We start from the raw sequence: 21,979 nt of genomic DNA, 5'->3' as shown, positions 1-21,979 counted from the left end.
TTTCCACAGGCCAACGATGTGTAGAATAGTGTATTGGCAATGCAGAATTGTCTGTAGTGTTTCGGGATGTGCAGGCCAGGTGGATTAACCAGGGTAAATGTGGGGTTATAGTGATAGAGGGTTGCGTGTGTGGGGGATGTTCTTTGGAGGATCAGGGCTGATCAGCTTTCTGCACTGCAGGGATTGTGATTTTAAATTAGCAAAAATACTAATTTTAAAGGTGGTTAACAATTATGATGTATAAACTTTGTATAACTCTTATGGAGTCATACACATAGAAACAAACCCTCCAGTCCAACTCGCCCATGCTGACCAAGTTTCCCAAACTAAATTAGTCGCACTTGCCTATATTTGGCCCATATCCTCGTCAACTTTTCCTATTCATGTACCTATCCAAACATCTTTTAAATGTTTATAACTACTTGCATCTACCACTTCTTCTGGCAGTTCATTCCACATATGAACCATACTCTGAAGTGAAAAAGTTGCCCCTCAAGACCCTCTAAATCTATATTTCCCTCGCCTTAAAAGTATGCCCACCTTGTTTTGTTTTTCCCTCCCCTCCCCACCCCCAAACACACAACATAGGGAAAAGACCTTTGCTACTCACCTTTATGTCCCTCGTGATTTTATTAATTTCTCGGGTCACTCCTCAACCTCCTACCCTCAAATGGAAAAAGGTCCTAGCCTATTCTTATAACTCAAACCCTCCACTCCCAGCAGCATCCTGGTTAAAATCTTTTCAGAAGTTAGTATTTCTCAAGAATTTTTGGAATTAAATATTTTATTTACATTTGAATTGTTTCCATTTGTTCTAAGAACATTTTAGGTTGTGTAATGTTCTTTAGTGTACATATTTATTTACAAACATACTTATTTGACAGTAATTTGCTTTTAAGTATGTCAATTTTCCTTGCAACTTGATCTCCAACCACAGAAGTTCTTTGAATATTACCACTTTTTGTTCTATAATATAGATCCAAGGCATTGATACTGTTTTGAAGCAGATGAAACTCGAAAGAGACAGGATATTAAAACTACCCAGAAGAACATGTTCTCTGTCTAATTACACCAGAAACAGTGCTGACGTTTTAGGAAAGGTATGGTTAATGTAAATAAGTTCATTGGAAGCTAACCTGTACTAATAATTTTGTACTGTCATTTTTCTCTACACTATTGAGACTTTGCCCATATCACCAGACCTGAAACATTTCAATTTCAATTTTAGTATTAATTCAATCTGCTTGATGTATTCTTGTGAAAATGCCATAAGTTCTAATTTGTACTACTTCTCATCTTATTCCACAGTCTCCCTGCTCATAGCCATTTGATAATCAAGTTGCGACTGTTCCAGTAGTACGTAAAGCTAAACAAAATTATATTTCTTGTTTTTAACTTATAAAACAAAGAACTTTTGGATGCTGGAAACAAATTTTGAAACAAATGAAATGCTGCAGAAGGTCAATTGGTCTCGCAACATCTGTGGAGAGAAAGCAGAAATATTTTTTGAGAACGTCTGAAAAGTCACCAGACTGGAAACATTAACTCTGCTTTCTTCCACAGATGCCACCAGACCTGCAAAGTTTCTCCAATTTCTGATTATTTCCTGTTTATTAAATATTTAATTTAGGGATTATTGATCTATGACATTCAGCATCAAAGTTAAAGCCAGTTTAGAATGACAGAATGCAGATTAGCATGCTGTATTAATCATCCAACTAAAGAGTATAATTTTGGTTACTCATTGTTATTCCAGTTCTTTGCTGTTCTCATTCTTATTTATACTTCTCTCGCAAAAACTTATTTTTCAATATGATATTTCCGTTTATAACACCCATATTTTTCTCCCGTTATTTGTTTTCTTTCAGTTTGTGATGCAGGAAGTTCTCAACTCAAAACAAATATTTGTCTTGATTACAGATTGCGCACTTGGCAATGATAGAGGATGATGAGGTGGCCAGGGTAATCTCTTGGCATATGGCTAGCGATATGGACTGCGTGGTTACTTTAACCACCGATGCTGCTCGCCGTATCTTCGATGAAAGTCAGGGGCGCCAACAAGTACTACCGCTAGATTCCATATACAGAAAAAATCTTCCAGATGCTAAAAGGTACAAAACCATTTAAAGTTCCACTCTGACTAAACCTAACTTAAAAGACAGTCACTTGCAAGTACCCAAACTAAAATCAGGACAAATGTCAAGGAGTGACACTTGTAGCAATATTCACTTTGTCTCTGAATTTTTTTTAAATTTGGCTTCTTATCACTCCTTTTAGAAACAGTCACAAAAATAAGGAGCTTAAAGCATTGCGTGGTATCCTGAATATCATGCCAATCTATTGAAAGGTCATCCACCTAAAATGTTAACTGTTCCAACCCACAAACCGTCTGTCTGTCCTACTGAATATTTCCTAAACCTTTCCGAAATCATTTTGCATTTACAAAATTTTGAAGTTCCTGTCAGTTGGCTGCAAATATTAATGAACTGCGAGTAGAACTGCTTATGAATACAGTACAGCTTGTCCATAATGTGGTGAAGAACAGTGGAAAGTGGAATCCCACAATTATCAGTGGTCATTTCATTGTTAATGTATTAACAAGATTAGGCTTTGAACAACAGCGCAACCTTTAAGTTTACATATGAGACTAGTTGTTTACTTTATTCATTCTAGGAAAGTAATCATTATTGCCGATACTTAATTTATTGCTTTTGAGAAGTGACGGTGACCTGGTGCAGTTGATGTAGTGTGGTACTGCTCAGAAGGGAGCTGCAGGAGTTTGGCCCAATGCCAGTCAGCAATACAGTTCCAAGTCAGGAATGTACTCCTTAGAAGGGAACTTGAAGATAGTTCTACTCTCATGCATCTGCTGTGTTTGATTGTTTAAGAACTGGACTCTGAGGCTTTAGAAAATGCTGCCGCAGAAGACTTGGCAAGTTGCAGTGTATTTTGTGACTGTTGGGCATTGCTGTTTTCCTTTGGTGGAAAAGATTGAATAGTAGTGGATGGAATGCTAATCAAGAAGGCTTCCTTGTTTGGTTGGTGTCAAGTTTATTTTTGTTATTTTTGTGGAGCTGAATTCATCCAAGCAAATGGTGAATGTTCCATCACAAGCCTGACTTCTACCTTGTAAGTAGTAGAAGGCTTTTGGGAGTCAGAAGGTGAGCTAGTTGGCACAGAATTCTGAGTTTCTGACTTCCTTGTGTAGCCAAGGTATTTCCATTCCTGATGAAGGGCTTTTGCCCAAAACGTCGATTTTCCTGCTCCTCGGATGCTGCCTGACCTGCTGTGCTTTTCCATCACCACTTTGATCTAAACAAAGGTATTTACCAGCCCTCCCCAGTGATGATTCTTCTCAGTGGTGGGAATTCAGCAATGGTAATACCATTGAATGCCACGGGGCAGTGTTCAGATTTCATCTTAATAGAGATGGTTATGTGCAGCACTTGGCAAACTGCAGATGTTACTTGCCACTTATTAACCCAAGTTTGGGGTAGTTAGTCTGTACTGAGGAGAACTGAAACAAACATCAAAACAAAGTGAGAACTGTAGTTGCTGAAGATCAGCGTCAAAAGGTGTGGCACTGGAAAAGCATAGAAGGTCAAACAGCATTCACATCCTAAAGTGTGAATTCCAGAACTGCATGCAATCTGTGGTCTAGCCAATGTCATGTACAGTTCCAGCACAAACACTCTGCCTCAACTAATAAAAACAATTATCCAACTGTCCCACTACCCTAAGGAACTAGTAGTCACTCACACCAAGGTCCCTGTGATCCTCCCTGTTTCTTAGCGTCCAGTGATAGGGTTAAGGATGGGGAATGCATTCATCATGTATTCCTTCACTTTGTTTCACTTGCTAAATCCATCATCTTGTGCTTATCTGAATCTAATTCCATTTGCTACTGATCAGTCCATCTATATCCTACTGTAATCGAAGGCAGTCCTCCTCACTATTTACCACCCCACCAATCTCTCTCATCTATGAACTTACTGACCAACTTTCTGACATTGAAGTCTAAATCGTATATAGGCAATAAAGCTCCCAATACTGATTCCCATGGACCTCCATTGGATACAGGCTTCCAGTCTCACAATCATCCCTCGACCATCATCCGTCCTGCCACTTAGCCAGTTCTGATCAATTAACCGAATTGTAAAAGAAACTAAATGCAAAGTTCACAAGAGACCTAGAGAGTGGTGGAAGTGTACAAATTGCTGTCATGAACGAGGAGTTTGAGGTGAATAATATTTACCCTCCCCTCAAACAAGCCTGTGGAAAGGGAATAGAGGTTGTGCTGATATTTAGGACACGAAGGACTGAAGGAGAATAAAAGAGGAACACAAATGTCAGCTATGACTGGTTAGGCTGAATGATCTGTTTTTGTACAATGTATTTTCTATGTAATTCAATATGCATACTTTCCAATATGGTTGGCAATATTAAAGGAGTTATAAATGCTTGAAGACAAGGTACAGTATTTAAAAATTCTCAGAGCCAATATAAGCCAGCATTAGCTCCTACCATGAGAAGAAATGTGAAAAGAAACACTGTGTGCATCAAGGTTTTTTAAATTGATTTTGAATATGACCTTTGTGAATGTTTTCTAAATTTTGTTTAGAGATCAAGGGGCTCATGATCTGTTTTAAATTATAGGCCTTTACCTCACATGCGAAATGGAAAATGTCATTTCAAGCCTGAGGGGAATCCAATATTTGTCCGGGAACTGCTTATTTTTTCTGAAAATGTGGAGCAGTGTCACACAGGTAAAGTCTTGATCATAACCATGTCTAAAACGATAAAGAATGTATTTGTTAAAATCGTTTCTTGGTGATACAGAGCTCGAACTTTGAAAATAGAGAGAATTTTTAATTATTAACTTATCAGGTCAAATTTCTAAACAATAATTCCTACTATATTAAAAAGGGTGCTGCAAACTTCCAAGTGTAAATTAGGAGCAGTACTCGGACATTCAGTCACTCAAACCTCCTTTGCCTGCTCAATAAGATAACGGCTGGTCTGCCTGGGACTTCATGTGTTCCTGCCTGCCCATGATAACCTTTTCACCTACTTGTTTAACAAGAATCATTCTTCCTCCCCCTGAAAAATATTCCAAGATTTTACTGCAACATTCTACTCAGTGACACTTCTCTGGTGATTCTGATTTCCCCAAGTACCTCCCTCCTTTGCATTTCCTGATTTATTCCTGCTTCTAGGATGTTACTTTTCTCTCTTGTAATGAAAGCTGGTCAGTGCATCAGATGTTTCCCTATTTTCTGTTATTGTCTAGCCTGATTTCCTTCAAATATTTCTAGAAACTCTGGCAGGTGGGACTAGATTGGGTTGGGATATCTGGTCGGCATGGACAGGTTGGACCAAAGTGTCTGTTTCCATGCTGTACATCTCTATGACTCTCTATTTGTTTTTATATTTCTGGCTAACCATTTCTTGCTCTCTAAATTTAAGGTCTTTAATTTTTGGTCATTTTTCAAAGTTTGGGAGAAGATTTGTAGCTCGGGTGCTCGTTGTTGTGGTTCTGTTCGCCGAGCTGGGAATTTATCTTGCAAACGTTTCGTCCCCTGATATCAACAAACACATCGACCTGGACCCAATATACCGGCCACTACAGCGGACAGCTGGAACTGACAACTGGAAGCGGCAGAGACAGGCCACTATAAATGCTGGAGGAAACAGCACAGAAGCGCTTCACAGGAGGCTCCCAAGCACTGAGGATGTCACCTAGACAGGGGACGAAACGTTTGCAAGACAAATTTGGTCATTCTTCTTTGCTTTTTTTTATTTTCTACCCAGTCTTCTAACCTTACAACTGTCTTTTCACAATTCTGTTTTTCTTTTAGTTTGATGTTATCTTTAACCTTTCTGGTTAAATATGGATCGTGGGAATCTATCTCTGTCTTCTGAAATGCCTCCTTAACTGTCTGCCATTACATCTCTATTGACCTATTCCTTAAACTAAATGGCTAATTCACTCCCTACTACTATAGTTACTGTCCAGTTCTGAGCAGGTGTCCTGAACCCTGACACGCAACTCAGACACATGGACTTGTGCTCTTTGCTGCGAATTTCGATCCCCATGCTGTGCTGTCCACCTCTACAACTGTATTCCTTCTCACAACTCCACTTGAATGGCCTCTTGTACCGTGATGCATGATAACTAAATTCATCCATCCTGCAGCACCATCATCTATCTACCCTGTTGACTTAGCCCGACAGTTCCCCCTGCCTATTCACCCTACACCCTTCAGGCTCCCTGGATATGAACATCTGTGGCTTTTAGCAAGTGTAAATGAGCTGTGTTGCAATCTTTCTAATGTCCTTTGATATTGTTTATAAAGGTGATAATTAGTAATCTGTTTTAGTGTATTGTACATTGTTTCTGACAGATCACTTTCATTGAAATAGTTTTTCTCAACCTCCTTTCATTATATCTGAATGTTATATTTGGTAAACCTCAGAGTGCACAGATCTTTGTCACCATATGTAGACACATGGAATTTTGCAAGTAGAAATTTGTGTCCTGTATATAAGATAATCAAAGCTGGTTATAATAAACTGCATTTTCCAAGGTTGATTTTCAGACTGAGAAATTGAGTAGACTCTTAAGGACTTAATTTAAGAGACAAATGTTTCTAATGTTACTTTTGAACAAGAAGCTACTAACAACTTTCTTACTGTGGAGGACGTTAGTCAACATATAATGAGATTTTATAAGAGGATCAGGTTTTGAAAAGTTGTTGCAATGCATTTTTTAATAGTGATCATACCATGGGAAAACCCACCTTTCCAGTTTAACCTGTAAATTTGTTATATTGAATTATGTAGCATGTAAGCTTTTTAATTTGTGGGCAAGAGTATTTTCTTAGAATGGAATTTTTATATTTCAGTGTTTGGAATGCTTCTTGGAGATACAATTATTCTAGATGACTTAAAGGCTGCCAATCAGTATAGAAAAGAGGTACATTCTTGTTTTTTGATTATTCTCTATTTTTATAATTCTAGTTTAAAGAAAAAGACTATCAATGTCCATCTTCTGATTATTATACCTGAGACCTTTCATGGAAAAGATAAATGGTTTTAAAAAGGACAAATATTAAATTTTGCGATGATCACCTGTCCACAGATCGAGCCAAGTCTAGGGAGCCCATACAGAATACACAACTGGCTGTTTCAAAATTAACGTTTTTATCCAGAGTCACTGAAACTTGTTGACACATCAGGAAACTACGATCCTTGTCTCCTATTAATTCACACTTGTGTGATAACTTCATATATTGAGAGATGAAAGGTTGCCTACAACTGCTCAATTCCAAATTGCTTAATGATATTGGCATCAGAATCTGCAAAGAAACTGTGTAACAATAGCTGCCTTTGAGCAGCAAAAAGCAAAACTGGCGGATAACAGCAAGGATATTGATAGTTCTTCTCTGCGTCCCTCTTTTTAAAAGTTAGTGAATGGTGCAAAAGCAGTTTGGAACAACCACTGTTTGTTGAGACCTCGCAAGATCTGTAAAATTGTCATGTCAAGAAAAAGCAGCTGACCAGTTAGGACTTGAGTTATTCCTGCAATTTGAGGTCTCTAGGAGCTATAAACGGCAATTGCCTTTTCATTCTTTCGTTCTTGTTCGTTCTGAACAGACCTCCCCCACCATATTTTTAGCTTTATTTCCTATGTTTTTTTGTATACATACAAACATATATGAATTGGAAGCGAATGTAGGCCATTCAGCCCCTCAAAATCCCTCTGCCATTCAGTAGGGTAATGACTGATTTGTTTGAGTTGTGAACTCCACATTCCCATCTATCTCTACTTGGAGCCCCTTGCCTAACAAAAACCTAACTACCTTCATCCTAAAAATATCCAGTGATCCTAGCTTCAAAGGCTTGTGAAGTATCGAGTTCTAAAGTCCTGAAAGGCAACTGCCAGTTTTTAAATGGCTTCTCCTAATTCTGGATTTAACCAAAAAAAGAAATATTCTTTCCACAGCCGCCTTGTTAATACTGTTCAGGATGTTATATAATTCAATCAAGTGACCCCTCTTTTCTCTTAACTCCAGTGGAAATAAATCAGTCTGCAAAACCTATTTTTATAAGACAACTTGATTAATCCAGGATGTTCTTCGATACATATTATGAATTGCCTTCAGTGCATTTGCATCTTTTCTTTAATGTGGAGAACAAAATTACACACAATATATGGGATGTGGTCTCACCAAGTGCCCTGTATAAATGACGCATAGCATCCTTATTTTTATATTAAATTAGTCTTGCAATGCAGATAACATTTCATTCGACCACCTTAATCACTTGGTGTAATTGCATACTAATTTTAATTCACTGTATAATGCCTAGGTGCCTCTGCACCTTGGAGTTTTCTCAACTTGTCTGAAATTATACTCACTTTTGCATTTCTCCTTCCAAAGTGAACAACTTCACATAATACAGAGGATCCTCGATTATCCAAAAGACACAGGCGGGAAGTAGTTAGTTTGGTTAATCAAATTCCGGATAATGTAGTTTAGCCAAGCACCTTGCAATCTTGTTGGATAATTCGACGTTTGGATTATCGAATTCTGGATAATTGAGGTTCCACTGTATTTCATATGTCAGATTTTTTGCCCAAAGTTTGAGAGAAGATTTGTAGCTCGGATACTTGTTGTTGTGGTTCTGTTTGCCGAGCTGGGAATTTGTGTTGCAGACGTTTCGTTCCCTGTCTAGGTAACATCCTCAGTGCTTGGGAGCCTCCTGTGAAGCGCTTCTGTGATCTTTCCTCCGGCATTTGTAGTGGTTTGAATCTTTCGCTTCCGGTTGTCAGTTCCAGCTGTCCGCTGCAATGGTCGGTATATTGGGTCCAGGTCGATGTGCTTATTGATTGAATCTGTGGATGAGTGCCATGCCTCAAGGGGTTCCCTGGCTGTTCTCTGTTTGGCTTGTCCTATAATAGTAGTGTTGTCCCAGTTGAATTCGACTGGGATAACACTACTATTATAGGACAAGCCAAACAGAGAACAGCCAGGGAACCCCTTGAGGCATGGCACTCATCCACAGATTCAATCAATAAGCACATTGACCTGGACCCAATATACCGACCACTGCAGCGGACAGCTGGAACTGACAACCGGAAGCGAAAGATTCAAACCCCTACAAATGCTGGAGGAAAGATCATAGAAGCGCTTCACAGGAGGCTCCCAAGCACTGAGGATGTCACCTAGACAGGGGACGAAACGTCTGCAACACAAATTCCCAGCTCGGCGAACAGAACTACAACAGTCTATGTATATGTCTGCAATCTCCTTATTTCCTGTTTACGCCATATTTTTCTACCTATCTTTGAAGCAACTGCAAAATTGGCTACCATGCCTTCACTCCCCTCATTGAAGTTATTGTTATAAATTGAAAAGGGCCCCAAATCTTGTCACTATAGCACTCCATTTGACACATCCTTATAATTGGAGAAAAACCAATTTGTGATTAGTTATTTTAATTTCTGATCATGTTTATGCTGTTTTCTACCAGCCAGCCAATTTTCTATCTTCTAATATGTTAGCCCTGCATTATTGTCTCCTTTTTTGCACAGTGAACTTTTATTTCACAAAATTTCATAGAATCCCTACAGTGTGGAAACAGGCCATTTGGCCCAACAAGTCCACTCCAGCTCTCCAAAGAGTATCCCACCCAGACCCATTCCCCTACCCTATTGCTCTACATTTCCCTTGGCTAATGCACCTAGCCTACTCATCCCTGAACACTATGGGCAATTTAGCATGGCCAATTCACCTAAACTGCACATCTTTGGACAGTGGGAGGAAACTGGAGCACCCAGAGGAAATCCATGCAGACAGTGGGAGAACTTGCAAACTCCACACGGATAGTTATCCGAGGCTGGAATTGAACACAGGTCTGTGAGGCAACCACTGAGCCCCTGTGCCGCCCCAGCGTGACACGTTATCAAACATCTCAGTTATATAATGCAGAAAAGGCCCATCGGCTCTGCACCAACCTGTCTACACTCATTCTCACTTTCTAGCGCTTTGCCTATAGCCTTGGATGTTATGACATTTTAAGTACTCATCCATGTACTTTTTTAAAAGTTGAGGTTTCCCATTTCTACCACCCCATAAAAAGTGTACCCTATGGAGAAAAATGTTTTCTCAAATCCCCTCTGAACCTCCTGCCCTTCACCTTAGAATTGTACTTGCCTTTTTATTAGTCCTTGAGCTAAGGGGAACGGCTATTTCCTGTGCATTCTATCCATGCCCCTCTTAATCTTATGCACCTCAGTTCAGCCTCAGACTTTTCTGCTCTGAAGAAAATAAGCTGACACTATCCAGCCTCTCTTCATAGCTAAAGTATTTCAATCTTGGCAGCAGCCTGGTTAATTTCCTCTTTGCCCCCTCTAGTGAAACTGCGTGCTTCCTATATTGTGGCAACCAGAACTGCGGAGAGTTCTTCAACTGTGTCCAATCCAAAGTCCTGCAAAGTCGAAATCAAGTGTCCCTTATGCCACCTTTATTAACCAGTGTCTTACTGGTTTCAGGGATCTGTGGATAAGCAACCCTCTCCCCTTCCACATTCTCATCTAATCATGGGAATCTGTAGTCCTTCATTGGACATTGGCTTCTGATCTCTCAAATAGCCTTCCGCCATCACCCTCTGTCTCCTGCCACTAAGTCAGTTTTGGATTCATCTTGCCAAGTTGTTCTGAATTCTGTATGTTTTTACCTTGATCAGTCTCCAAAGTGGGACCTTGTCAGAAAAACACAGTCTATCAAATGCACTGCCCTCATCTACACACACCTCAAAAAAACATCTATCAAATTTGTTATCAAAAATCTATCAAATCTATCAAATTTGTTAGGCAAGGAGTCCCTCTTCAAAGCCTTGCTGACTATCCTTGATCAAACTGTGCTGATTTGGAATTTTTTCCAGTAGTTTCCCTCCCACTGTTGTGTGGCTCACTGGTCTATAATTCTCTGTTTATCCCTGTCATCCCTCTTTAAGTGTAAAACTATATTAGCTATACTGCAGTCCTCTGGTATCTCCCCCAAAGAGGAATTAAAAATTTGGGTGAAAACCCCCAATTTCCTCCCTTGACGCCCTCCCCCATAGCAGATTGGAATCTAACTTATCTGGAATTGGGGATTCCACTTTTAAGCCTGTTCAAGCCTCCAATGCTGCCTTACTCCCTATGTCAATGTAATCAAGAACCTCTGTCCCAGTCTTCAAATTCTGTACCTACATCATCATCATCATTCTCCTCCTGAGTGAAGACTGAAGTGAAGTTCACACTTTACCCCCTCCTTCCACACACACAATGCTCCCTTTGTAATGAATTGTATTAGTTCCCTGGTTATACTCTTTCCCTTTAATGTATTAACAGGATGTCTTGGGATTCTCCCTGATTTTGTCACCAGTGTTTATTCATACCTCTTTTTCGATCTCCTAATGGCTTTAAGTTTCTTCCTGCACTTTATATACTCAAGTAGAGCCTCTATTGATTTGCTTCCTTTGCAGCTACTAACGGTCTTGCGCTCTCTCGCGTTTCCCCCCCACCCACCCCCCCCACTCTCTTTCTCCCCCCCCCCCCCCCCCCCCACTCTCCTCCCCGCCGCCACCCCCCCCATGCAGTCCTGAATATTCCTAGACATCCAGGGTTCTCTGAGCTTGTTGCTCCTATATGACACCCTAATTGAACATGTTGGTCACGTGCTTTCCCCATTTTCTTTTTGAACACTCCTACCCCCCTGCCTACTCTTTTTTGCTGTTCATTTACCTCGAAGTAGCTGTTCCCAGTCGTTTTTGGCCAGATCCTGCCTTTTCCCAATTGAAAACCCTGATTTTTGCAGAGCATCATTTTTCCTTTCCCATAATAAAATTGGTTGTACTGTGTGTGGTCGTTATCACTAAAATGCTGCCTTACTACCACCTCAAACACCTTGTGTTTCCTTTGTTCCCCAAAATTAGGTCCAGCATTGCATAATTCCTAATATTCTAATCTCATACCTCAGCCAATTACCTATCTCTGCAGCTCTTACCTGTTGATTGTTTGGGGACCTGTAATACTTTCCCAGCAATGTGACTGACCTCTTATTTTCAAACCCAAACCACAAAGTCTCATTGGTGACCCTTCCAAGATATCATCTCTCCTTACTGCGGTAATTGACTCCTTAATTAATAATGCAAAACCATCTCCTATTTTACACACATGCTTAATTGTCTTGAAGATCCTATACCTTAATGTTGAGTTGCCAGTCCTGCCTCTCCCTCAACTACAACCATATGTGATGACAACCATATCACATTCCATGTGTTATTCCACATTCTTAACTCATCTGTTTTACTTATAAATACGATGAGGATTAGAAGCAATCAAGGCTTGCCTAACTCTGTTTTTGGTTCCTTTACTATATAATGTGTAGTCTCCCCACCCACTGCTGGACTAGTTTAAACTTCTTTCCCAACAGCACTAGCAAACCAGCTGCAAAAGAAGTCCTAATACAGTACATCTGTTTCATTTTTATTCCAAGCGTGTGTTATTCCTTCAAAATATTTATTGTGTTTGTTGCATTTTTGTTTCTTTTCAGCGTATCAGGTAATAGAACTCCTCTTCCTTTCACTTAAGAACAAATGTAATGAATTTGTTCCTTGATTTTTGATCTACTTAATCATGTTTTAATTGAATTACTGTCGTTGCATGCTTTTAAAAAAAATCAAAAATATTTGTTGTAATCGACCAAGGGACAGTGAAAGAGTGGAGCTGATCAACTCCAGCACCTAGTCATAATGTGCATGAGACCTAGTTATTACCTTTGCATGGCATGTGAAAATGTGCTGTGTAATACAGTAGGCTATGTAATAAAATTGATCATTGCTTAAGAATTAAGTTGTAGATATTTTTCAATGAAGTTTGCTAGAAATACTGTTCTACATTTTTAAGTGAGCTGTGATTCTGAAATTTTGCTTAATTTCACTTTAATATACCATTTTTAGGTTGTGAAAATCACCCATTGCCCTACCTTGCTGACCAGAGATGGGGACAGAATTCGAAGCAATGGGAAGTTTGGAGGCCTTCAAAACAAAGCTCCACAAATTGATAAACTTCGAGGACTGGTGTTTGGAGCTCCTCTACCAAAAGCTTATCATACACTGAATTCTCAAATTGGTATGTTTCAGATTGCATTGAATATTATTCTCGTAAATAAGTCAGGATTTTCACTTGAGTAATTATGGGAAATGAATGGGTAACTGTCAAAAGCAATATAATGCAGATGCTGGAAATCTAAAACAAAAACAACATGCTGGAGATGCTCAACAGGTCTAGACAGTGTCTAGAGAGGGAAACAAGGTTAACGTTTCTTGGAGATTGTATTTTATGAGTGGAAGATATTATGTTTTGAGAGTGTGGTGCAGGAAAAGCACAGCAGGTTAAGCAGCATCCGCGGAGCAGGAGAGTCGATATTTTAGGCAAAAGCCCTTCATCAGGAATGAGGCTTGTGAGCCAAGGGGCTGGAGAGATAAATGGGGGTGTGGGGGGGAAGGTACCTACTGCATTCTCAGCTACCTTCCCCACCAACCCCCTCCCATTTATCTCTCCACCCCCTTGACTCTCAAGCCTTGTTCCTGATGAAGGGCTTTTGCCCAAAACATCGATTCTCCTGCTCTTCGGATGCTGCCTGACCTGCTGTACTTCTCCAACACCACACTCTTGACTCTGATCTCCAGCATCTGCAGTACTCATTTTCTCCTGGAAGATATTGGGATTCACTTCAACTTTAAATACAGAACCTGATTCAGTTACAATTGTGGACCAAGTTTGAGAAAACCATTCTATGAGTTTACTGGTCCTAAGTAGTAAAAAGAGCCATTCTATGTAAAAGAAAATGTTTTCAGTACTTCACAGAATTTATTATATTTAGAACAAGTGCAAAAGGATAATGTTCAAAAACAGTATTTTTCATTTGAACTAATTTGTGACACTAGTTTATGATCCTGGTTGACTGGGCACAGGTGTCTTATTCTGTTCTATTGGTTGAAGATAATCTTTCTTCGGTCATCTTTCTTGTGCTTCAAATCCCCAAGAAACGTAATTGATCCTTGGTAGCTGTGTGCCCTCTGACATCTCAGTTTTATCTCTGACCGTTCCCAACAAAGTCTTCAGATTTATTCAGTGCCTACCTGAACAAACCTCCTCCACTTTGTTCCACAAACCAGGAGTGCCATGAGTTGAGTGCGGCTGTTTGATCTCTTGGAAACTTTGATGACATTCTGAAGTTGTTCTGTTGACCTCTTTGGAGTCCTTTGTGATGATGACTGCTCTAGGTAGAGCTGTTACTTTGGGTGGTTGGATTTTAGACCAACAAACATGTGTAGCCCAACAGAAGTGGTTTTGGGTGAATAACGCTTTGATACTGGGCATATTGGTGGCTGTTCGACTGCCTTTCATCCCACCGAATTTAGAGGATCTTGCAAAGGTACTTTGCCTGCTATAGATTGTTCACTTCTCCATAGCATATTGGAATATAAGGGTCACTGATACCTAGAGCTGAAAATGTGTTGCTGGAAAAACGCAGCAGGTCAGGCAGCACCCAAGGAGCAGGAGAATCGACACTTCGGGCATGCTTTCTCCTCACTGATACCCAATAAGCTATCCCCTCTGTCTTGGGTTTTGAGATCCTTTATCCTAAATTTCTCTTCCTTAGTCTGCTGAAGGTTGGGTCAGTACATTTTAGATGAAGTTCTTCATCCCTGACTGCCTTTGTCAGGAGTACACTTGTCAAGATACAGGGAAATATCCATATTTCCTGGATCTCAATGTCACATTGGATGTGATGTTTGTTGTGGGAATCAATTGGAAGAGAACTTTAGTTTTCCAGGTGCTATTAAAGGCAGCTTTTTTCACATGAAAGAGAGCTCTATGATAATGACAACAGTAACCTGGAGCACAATTTGGGTGAGTGCAGACAAGTATCTTCTGCTTACTGAAGCTCTGACTAAAGTCGGGATGATTTTTGCTTTGGATTGATGGCAGCTTGTGTTGAGTGATTTATCGAACTGTACATTTTCTACCAGCATGTAGATAATGTAGATAATTTGCTGAAGTGAGAAAAATGAAGAAGTGTATTGGTGCAATGACACAGCCTTGTTTGATTCTATTCTTCACAAGTTTAATGGTGGTTCTATTAATGTGTGACTAGCATGTCATCCTGGTGTAAAACAGAATGGTGACAAATTTGAGGGCGAGTTTGAAGAAGATTTTTCTTAAGCCTTTTTGTTTGACTGTTACAGGCTTTTGTGAGGTTGAAAAGGCCATGTACAAGACTTTGAGCCTTTCCTGAGCTTTTGACTTTGCCAGCCAATGAAGACCCATATCTGCTGTCTCTTGATGAAACCGATCTGCAACTCTGGAAGGATCACTTCACCTTCTGAGTTTGGGATTGAAGAGGATATTGCAATGTTTGTTTTCCCCAGGCAGACAGTAGGAAGACTGGTGTGTAGCTACTGCACATGGATTGCTCCCTTCTTGCATAAAATCACAACTAGCATCCCTGCAATCCCCTGGCATGTATTTCCTCTCCTAGGTGAGAGATATGAGGTTGTATAGCCATTGCTGGAGTACATTCCTACTGTGTTTCAGAATTAGGGCTAGGATTCATCTGTTCCAGAGGCAGTGTGATTTTCAGAGGTTTAATGCTTTTACCACCTTCATTACAAACTGGGACAACACTGAATCTGAGCTTGGTGGCATATGAAGGAATGGAATTGGAAGACATCCAAGCTGAGGATTGTTTCAGTTGAGGATTATTTCAAAGTATTTTCTGTAGTGAGCCCTGATGTCTCCCTTTGTTTGAACTGTCTTCCATGTTTGGATCTTGGCAGAATAGGTCCCTCAGCTGCTTGAACTATAGCTCATTTTGACTATATTGAAGAAGCAATGCCCAATTGTTCATTTCTAAACGTTGTTGATCTCTCAAGCACTTTCTACCCACCATATCATCTTTGTTGTGTTTTTATGCTAGGTTTATGCTTTACTCTTGAGACTTGAAGCTTCTAGTTTGTGAAAGCTTTATACTTGTGGTCAGTTATATCCTGCATCTCTGTCATTTTTGCCAAACTGTCACAATGCTCCCTGGTAGAAAAACCAAAGACCTTTTCTTCAGCTACTTATGAGTTCACAAAGTGCAAATGGTGCACTAGCTCTTGGTGGCTGGAGGGTGAGAGGTTGGCGTTGAAGTTCTGACTGAGAAGGGTCACCTTGGTGATGTCTTCATTTTCCTTGTGACATTGCTTCTACTTCCTCTGTTGTTTGGGGACCTGGCTGATGGCAATGGTAGACTGAATAAGGCAGTGATTGTTTCAGCGGTTATTGATAAATGTGGGTGATGTATACATCTCTGCAGTTCATTTTTTGAGCAATTATGCTGTTTAGTGCCTGTGTTTGCGTAACAGCTGGTGTCATGAGGTGTTGTCTTTGGCTGGCAGAATAGGAAGTTGGCCGTGACAGGGTTATACTCTAGACATTTCAACAGGAAAAGGACTCTAGGAGTTTAAGCTTCCTACTTCTATTGTATCTATCATGCCATTCCAGAGATTTGCATCTTGCATTAGAACCCCTCCTTGGCTGCATCTGTTGCCTCAAGTTCAGAAGTTTAGTTGATAATACTGGCTTCCTAATTTCATTTAGGATAAGTTGGCTCGCTTTAGTGAGGACTAGGATGCAGTGAAGATAATAATTAGCCAGGGCATTTTGCTGCTGATGTTTGTGGTTACAACATTCCTGGACAAGTAACATTCATTCATTTATCAGTTTTGAGCTGATTCCCAAAATCCAAATAACCAGATTTGATTGAACGTTTGGAGATTAAGATGTTAGAGGCAGCTCATAGTTGATAAATAGAGTTTTCAAACAAATAACTTTTTATTATGTAATGTAGTGCACATATAGATTTTACAAAGACACTTGATGGTGTGTCATTGGAGAATTGTTACAGATGCTCAAGGAGGAAATCTGTTAAAATCAATATTTTCTCAGATATTTTAATGATCTCATCACCACTCTGGATTGTGATATTAATAATAGCAATCAAACCAATCACCTTTCTGGCCTGTAAAGTTTCTCTTTTACTGTATAAACTCTTTACATTGGGTAAAGTAATAATTGGCCACGTTATACAAATAAACCATGCAGAATGTGATTTACTTAGTTCCTGTTGCAAAAGTATATTTATCTGAAAGAATATGTTATGCACCAGCAGGGGTCAGTGGTGATCTTGTCTAATTTTCACCATCCAAACCTAAGGGTGCTTAAGTCAAGTTCTCATGTTTGCAGTTTGGACGGTATTTAGCAACAGTCTCATCAATCAGACCTGCCACCTGTTCACTACATAGGAGAAAGTGAGGGCCATTCCTGATGAAGGGCTTATGCCCAAAATATCAACTCTCCTCCGTGGATGCTGCCTTACCTGCACTTTTCCAGCGTCATGCTTGTCGACTCCCACTATTCACCACATGGACCGTCCCAGTAGTATGGTGGACATTTTCGTAAACATAAAATACCTCTGTCTTTTGATCTGTTTCTACTGAGAGCATTTTGTTGTTTTGAACAATATCTAATTAATTTTCATTTCCTTTTTATTCTGATTCAACATTTCTCCAGACTTTGAACACAGGGATCTTGATTCTTTGAAATATTTAAAAACTAGTCGGGGCAATGCAATAATTAACTGCTGGCACTTTAACTTCAAAGTTTTACTTTGGATAACACATTAATATGGTGATTATTCTCTATACTTAAAAATTTGAAAATAAATCCTGCCAAATATTACAGGTGATTTTATCCTCTCCCTTAAAAGAGATGTGTTACAATGATAGAGAATCGTTCTATTCCATAGTCAACCCCTCAAACCAGGATAAACATGTGTCCAGTTTTTACACTTTGGCCATGTGCCACTTTGCCTACTGAGAGACTGGTCTGTATTTACTGGTCTTCTGCTTTGTTAATTTTTATAAGTAAATACTTGGGTGCCTGGTGATCCAGCCATGATCAGAAACTCAGCATGTGTACAAATAAAAGTAAGGCAAAAATACATTTTGCTGAAAGATACTCTAAAACTTCAAACTTGGAAGCTTTTTTTCCACTGCAGTTTGATTTTGTTAATTTACCTAACAGAAATGTACTGGATCTTTTCTTTTTAAATGGTGCTTTGTATACTGCATATTTTTAGGAGCTTTATTTCTTTTGTAGATCTTATCCAGCAATATCGCTCTGCTCTGATCAAGCTTAATAACGTCAACCAGGAACTGGATCTGCAGCTGAAATATCTTGGTTCTCCAGAAATGACCCTGAAGCACAAAGAGCTTAATGAACAAGAGAACCAACTCAAGCAAATAGAGCAACAGCTAGGCAAGTTATCAGTGCCTTAAACACACAATAATGCAAACCTTCATGGAAAAATAACTGTGAACACTCAATGCACACCGTGTCCAAATTGATCAGCATGCTCAGAGGAAGATGATCCGCCATGAGTTTCAAATTTCTGGAGATTGTTGGCTGATTTACATCACTCTGAAACTTTTTTTAAACAAACTACATCAACCCTTTTCTTTCCAGTAACTTTTCAGGAATGAGCTAGATGTGTGCATTAATTGTCTAGCAAAAGTGCTGTAGAAATATGGAGTTCATAGTAAAGCTTTTCAACAGGATGTACTTGATTATTGCAAAACCAATCAATTTGTGCACCTGAGGAAAGGAACTCTAAGTTAATGGATATGATTCTTGCATGTGGTAAGACGTTTGCCACGTTTCAGACTTTTAGATTTGACCTTTGAGTTTTTTTTTCTGGCTCAGTTTAGTATTTCTATTAGTTTTTGTTGCTGTTTTGACTGTAATTTGCCCACTTCCATCCAACCTCTTGCATCAGTCCTCTTCCTTTCTGAATCCATGCATTTTATTTAAAGAGATAGATTGTTGATCCCCTTGTTCATCCAATTGTCATTTTTGCCAGCAGTACAGAACACCTTACACCTTCAGTGCATTACAACATAAAGTATATTCGAGCTGAAAGAAAATGTCTTGATTCACATGCAAGATGCCCCACAGCTATATGGTTTTACCCAATATTATGTTGCTTGAAGATTGAGATTTTATTGAAATGTCATCGTTGTTTAATTATTCCCTGGCTAAGTCTGCCAAACAATAAGTTATAACTAGGTTTGAAATGTTTTTGCAAACTAAAAATACTATTTCCATATATCTTCGATTATGTTTAAGTGCTAGCAAGCAATAATATGTTGGAAGTCCATTATACAGGTGATAGCCTCGTAGTATTATCACTAGACTATTAATTCAAAGGCCCAGGTAATCTTCTATGGACCTGGGTTTAAATCCTGCCATTGCAAATGATGGAAGTTGAATTAGTAGAAATCTGGAATTGAGAGTTTAATTATCATTAAACCATTGTTGATTGTCTTTAAAAATGACATCTAATTCACTAATGTCCTTTTAAGAAGGAAACTGCCATTCTTCCCTTGTCTCTCTGACTCCAGACCTACAAAAACGTCATTGACTCTTAACTCCATCTGGGCAAATTGAGGTGGGCAATAAATGGCAGCCTAGCCAGCGATGCCCACATTCTGTGAATTAATTTTTTTTAAAAAGAATGAATCTGACCCTCTGGTCGTGTTTGTTTTTTCAGTACAGTACAAAAGAACATGTAGTTCTGTAACTAGTTTAGATTACCCAATACAAAGTTCGTATTATTCTTCAGGTTTAAAAAAAAATCACAATTATACTAATTGCTATGTTTTACCTGTTTACAGGTATGACTCCAACAAGAGCAACTTCTGACAACAGTCCCAAAGCATTGGCGTTAGATTTATCTGATGGACAGGCTCCAAGCAAAAAAATGAGAAGAGAGATTGCGAAGAAAACATATAGGTATGTTATCAAAGCCATTTTCTGACAAATGCTAACGATTTATTGCTTTTAGGTATGAATAAATCTTTGGTAGTTTCATTTTCTAATGAAATAGCAATAGAGTAATGAAACTATTATCTTTCCTTTGTAACAGTGCCGAAGAGTGGGTTTCAATACCTTTGAAAAAATCACAGCAGCCACCTTCAGGATCTGGAATGGACACAAATGGAAGTACTTTGTCACGGAAAAGAAAGGCTTAGAACAAATGGAAGTTCTTTGTCATTGGACAGAAGAGTTAGAACAAATGTAGATGTTTTGTGGGTATATTTTCCTCTGTGAAATTTGGTTACTAAACTCTTGCTTTACAAAAAGAATTTTCTTAAGCTTCACATAGGGTAATATATCTCCATAGATGAGAATCTGAAGAACTAGAATTACTATTAAGCAGAAATGTATATAGTCTGAGAAAAATTGAACTGTGTAAGAATGTGCTACAGAGATGTCTATTCAACAGTCGCAAATATATAAACACTGTTGGTAGATAATATGTTCATTTGTAGTTATTTAAATTGAGAAGCTTAATTTTATACATTCAACTTTGTACTTTTTATTTTTAAAAGCTTTTTGAAAGGTTTACTGAACTTGTTGGTCACGGAGCAAGAAATAAAAAAAAACTATAATTAAATGTTATTTTCCTTAAAATTATTCTTAACCAAATGGCACCGGTATTTTATGAAGCACTAATTTCCTGAAATATGTGTCATTACTTTGCTAATCATTTGGCTGAATAGTTCACTTCCTCAAGGTTAAGGCAATGTGTCCATCCTTTTTGTTTAATTTTCATCTATATATTTGGCATTTTGAATTGTAATTAGAGAGGCTGTAAGGAAAATGAGGTAAAAGGTAGAAAAGAAAAAGTGAAAGGGGGCTATGTGGGAGGGAAATATCTACATTAGGCAGTTGATAAGCAGCCAGTGGATACCCTGAAAATCTACTTGGAGACTGACTTTGACCTCAATAGCTTGGAAGAGGAACTGGATTGTCCGCAACAGAACCTGTTTCACAACTTGCCCTTGAGTTAATACAGATGGGGAGGCAATAGATTAGTGGTGTTATCACTGAACTGTTAACCCAGAAGCCCAGGTAATGTTCTGGGGACATGGGTTCAAATCTCACCACAGCAGATGGTGGAATTTGAATTCAATGAATATCTGGAATTGAGAGTCTAACCATTGACGATTTTTGGGAAAACCCATTTGATTCACTAATGTAGTTTTAGGGAAGGAATCTGCCATCCTTACCTGGTCTGGCCTTCATGTGACTCCAGACCCACAGCAATATGCTTAATTCTTAACTGCCCTCTGGACAATTGGGTATGGGCAATAAATTCTGGCCTAGCCAGTGATGCCCTCACCCCATGAATGAACAACCAAAGAATGTCAATGGCAATGTATGTGAGAGCAAGAAGAAAGCATGCAACATCCCATCAACCTTGGATTGACCAACTGACTGCCGAAATATGTATTTATCGTTTTTGTCCTCATTTTTGTAACTGTGTACTGATTGTTGTCCTGGATTGATTGTTAATTTTGTCCAAATCATGTTCCTTTGGTTTTCATCTTGATTTTATCAGCTTAGAGGTCATGCTTATCTGTTGTAACATATTTCTGCCCTTGCATGGATTGTTGGCATAAATGTCTTTTAAGATTGAAAGCTACAAGATGTACCCTCTCTGGAATCAAGATCATATTATGGTTCAAGAATCAGGCCTTACTAATGGGGAAACACTTGCCTGTTTTTGTCAACTCTGCTCAATTATTTCCCATATTCATCATTTGTTTATGGTATGAGAGCATTACTGACAAAACATGCATATGTTATCATCTCTGACCACACTTGAGGTGGTGGTAGGGGGCCACTTGTAGAGATAATGATTTTTTCCCCCCTGTTGTCAGCATTTGTTATTATGTCTAGTTGGTTGAACAACTGCCTGATACCTTGTAACTGAATGTGTAACACAAATATTCAGAACAATGGTTAGTTGTAAGA

General features: G+C 39.0%; 1 protein-coding gene across 4 annotated transcripts in view; it reads left to right on the top strand.

Annotated features, from left to right (window-relative positions):
* Positions 1-20,619, top strand: part of smchd1 (structural maintenance of chromosomes flexible hinge domain containing 1) — a 127,899-nt gene extending 107,280 nt beyond the window's left edge. For all 4 annotated transcript variants that reach the window (XM_072570385.1, XM_072570384.1, XM_072570383.1 and 1 more), the window contains exons 41-48: positions 978-1,100; positions 1,921-2,111; positions 4,657-4,766; positions 6,906-6,976; positions 13,009-13,180; positions 18,260-18,418; positions 19,834-19,951; positions 20,085-20,619. In XM_072570385.1, coding sequence (XP_072426486.1) covers positions 978-1,100; positions 1,921-2,111; positions 4,657-4,766; positions 6,906-6,976; positions 13,009-13,180; positions 18,260-18,418; positions 19,834-19,951; positions 20,085-20,190 — 1,050 coding nt within the window. In that variant the 3' untranslated portion in view covers positions 20,191-20,619. The remainder of the gene's footprint in view (positions 1-977; positions 1,101-1,920; positions 2,112-4,656; positions 4,767-6,905; positions 6,977-13,008; positions 13,181-18,259; positions 18,419-19,833; positions 19,952-20,084) is intronic.
* Positions 20,620-21,979: the final 1,360 nt, after the last annotated feature.

This window comes from Chiloscyllium punctatum, chromosome 5 (genome assembly GCF_047496795.1).
Source record: "Chiloscyllium punctatum isolate Juve2018m chromosome 5, sChiPun1.3, whole genome shotgun sequence".
Taxonomy (NCBI): Eukaryota; Metazoa; Chordata; class Chondrichthyes; order Orectolobiformes; family Hemiscylliidae; genus Chiloscyllium; species Chiloscyllium punctatum.
Note: the sequence above shows the minus strand (reverse complement) of the source record. Positions and strands in the feature narration are given on the sequence as shown.